Below are 2668 nucleotides of genomic sequence, written 5' to 3'. Positions count from 1 at the left end.
ATGGTTGACGCAGATTGTGGACCAGAAGTTGAAGGGGATTGTCGGCGGCACTCCGGCAAAGGTAAGTTCATTGTTTTATCGGTTTGTTTTATCAGTTATGGCTCGGTATATATTTACCTTAACCGATTTTTGCAGAAGGGTGAGAAAGGTCCTGCCGGCCCCAAGCGTAAGGCCGAAGACAAGGCTTCTTCTACAGCTGGGAAGCGTCCCTAGGTGAAGGCATGAATCAAGCGTCCGAAGAGAGAGGACGTAGCAGAGGGATCGGCCGACTCCCCAGTAGAAGTCATCCCCATGGCTGTGACTCCTTTGACGCAGCATCCTGCGTCGGAAGGTTCGGCCAGGAGGGGGGACGGAAAGGGGAGTGTCGGTCCTAGAAAAAGGGTTCCTTCACCAATGCCCGTGGAGATCCTCGATGGTGAGGATGAGCCGCCAACGGCTCAGGCGGCCCAGACTCCAGAGGCGCCTCGTCATCGGGTTAACGAGGACCCGGGTAAGTGTTAGAGGACTCTGGACCTTTGTTTTTCTTAATTGAGTACTAGCTAGTGTGAGCTTACTATTACTTTTGTTCAGCTTCTAGAAGGCAGGCGGCATTAGACGAGGAGATTCGCAACATTCCTCCGTCACGACATTTTTCTTCACGGGATAAAGCTAAAATTATCTCGTCGGTGATTAAGGCTGTGCCGAAGGAGTATGTGGAGAAGTTTCCTCCGGCGGCAGATGCTCAGTTTGGGGCCATGCAGGCGGTCCTTTTGGATGTATGTGTTCGCCTTTTGTTGTTCATTTTATGTCATTCAGTTTCTGTACTTAGCAGTTATTATTTTTCTAACTTATATTTTCCTCGTAGGTGCTCATTAAAGCCGAAGGCTTCAAGCGCTGGCTAGCTGATGTCACCAGTCAGCTTCAGCGGCAGGTGCATCGGGCTACCAACGCCGGCGACTATGCCATGACAACGGTGGAGAAGGTTCGGCTGGAAATGCAGGAGACCATTGAGGCTCAGAGAAAAGAGCTGGCCGTCCTGAGGAGTGACAAGAAGCAGTGCTTGAACAAAATAAATGAACAAGTACTTGCTATTGAAACTCTCAATGCCGAAGCCCTTTCTGCCCAGTCGTTCCTCCAAGAAGCCGAAGCCAAGGTGAAGGAAGCCGTGGGCCTGCGGCAACAGGTAGGTAGCCTTGAGGAGATGGTCTCGGCCTCTCAAGCTGAGATTTCTCAGATCAGGGCTGAGGCTAAGCTGGCTGCGGACGAGACGAGAGAGAGAACTCGCCGAGCTTGGGATGCCTGCATGGAGGACTTCTCTTTTTCTTGGTTTGAACGGCAAATTGAGAAGCAGGGTGCAATCATTGCCGCCGAGCGACAAGGTCTTCCTACTCCCGTGTTCGAAGATTCTGATGCCGAAAGTAAGGAGGTGAACTCACCGGCCCAGGAGGAGGAAACTTCCGCTCAGCCAGCCCCAAAGCCTGCTGCCGACGGTCCAGATGGTGTGGACGCGTCGACCTCTGCCAACTCTGCCGCTGCTCAACCTGCTAGACCCTAACTCCACTTCTCCTCGTCAAAATCAAAATCAGTTTTTATGGCGCCGCGAGCGTCTGCAATGAATAATTTTATTTCTTTTTAACGCCTATGGCGTTTGATTGGATACTTTTTAATTTTTGTTTGGATTTGGCGTCGTCTTGTGCGCAAACAAGTGGTGATTCGTGACCTTTTTATGTTAACTTTTTATTTCGAGACTTTTAAATGCCTTCTCTGCTATTTGTGTATGTTTTGTATGTTAATGGACGTCTACCCTTGTGCCCCAGAGTAGGCGTTTGTAAGTCTCTAAGCAGGTTTCCCATGCCCAAGTTTATTTTAGTTGATTGATTGACGCAAGTCAATCAATCAGTATGATTGCCGCTGAACTTGGGTATGGGGATTGTTGAGCGGCTTTTGGTGGCGACATGTCTTTATGCCGCGGCATATAGGAGTCATCCTATGTGCCTTGGAAAAGTAAACTATCATTTTAAGAAACCGATGGTTGTTGTGGGGGTTTGCCCCCGTCTTAATTGGAAGCAGCTTGGTTTATGCCGCGGTATATAGGAGTAGTCCTATGTGCCTTGGAAAAATAATCCTTCGTTTTAAGAGAACGCTGATTGTTTTGGGGGTTTGCCCCCGTCTTAAAATGGAAGCGGCATGGGTTATGCCGCGGCATATAGGAGTAATCCTATGTGCCTTGTAAAAATAAACGTTCGTTTTAAGAGAACGTTGATTATCTTGGGGGTTTGCCCCCGTCTTAAAATGGAAGCGACATGGGTTATGCCATGACATATAGGAGTAATCCTATGTGCCTTGGAAAAATAAACGTTCGTTTTAAGAGAATGTTGATTGTCTTGGGGGTTTGCCCCCGTCTTAAAATGGAAGCGACATGGGTTATGCCGCTGCATATAGGAGTAATCCTACGTGCCTTGGAAAAATAAACGTTCGTTTTAAGAGAACGTTGATTGTCTTGGGGGTTTGCCTCCGTCTTAAAATGGAAGCGGCATGGGTTATGCCGCGGCATATAGGAGTAATCCTATGTGCCTTGGAAAAATAAACATTCGTTTTAAGAGAACGTTGATTGTCTTGGGGGTTTTCCCCCGTCTTAAAATGTAAGCGGCATGGTATATGCCGCGGCATATAGGAGTAATCCTATGTG

General features: G+C 48.3%; 1 protein-coding gene across 1 annotated transcript; it reads left to right on the top strand.

Moving 5' to 3' along the window:
* The first annotated feature begins 393 nt into the window (after nucleotides 1–393).
* Nucleotides 394–1534, top strand: LOC130471870 (uncharacterized). The gene is made up of 3 exons (XM_056842209.1): nucleotides 394–490; nucleotides 571–755; nucleotides 845–1534. Exons 1-3 carry the CDS (start codon nucleotides 394–396, stop codon nucleotides 1532–1534), a joined length of 972 nt encoding a protein of 323 aa, XP_056698187.1.
* The last annotated feature ends 1134 nt before the right edge of the window (nucleotides 1535–2668 follow it).

The sequence above is a fragment of the Spinacia oleracea genome, chromosome 4, assembly GCF_020520425.1.
Source record: "Spinacia oleracea cultivar Varoflay chromosome 4, BTI_SOV_V1, whole genome shotgun sequence".
NCBI lineage: Eukaryota > Viridiplantae > Streptophyta > Magnoliopsida > Caryophyllales > Amaranthaceae > Spinacia > Spinacia oleracea.
The sequence above is the reverse complement of the archived record's forward strand: the minus strand, read 5'-3'. Positions and strand labels throughout refer to the sequence as shown.

Bases quoted from the DNA above. Each gene is read 5' to 3' on its own strand.
- LOC130471870 (XM_056842209.1), top strand. From the start codon at position 394: ATGCCCGTGGAGATCCTCGATGGTGAGGATGAGCCGCCAACGGCTCAG. The intron at 491-570 runs GTAAGTGTTAGA...ACTTTTGTTCAG, and splicing joins TCGGGTTAACGAGGACCCGG to CTTCTAGAAGGCAGGCGGCA. The intron at 756-844 runs GTATGTGTTCGC...TTTTCCTCGTAG, and splicing joins TGCAGGCGGTCCTTTTGGAT to GTGCTCATTAAAGCCGAAGG.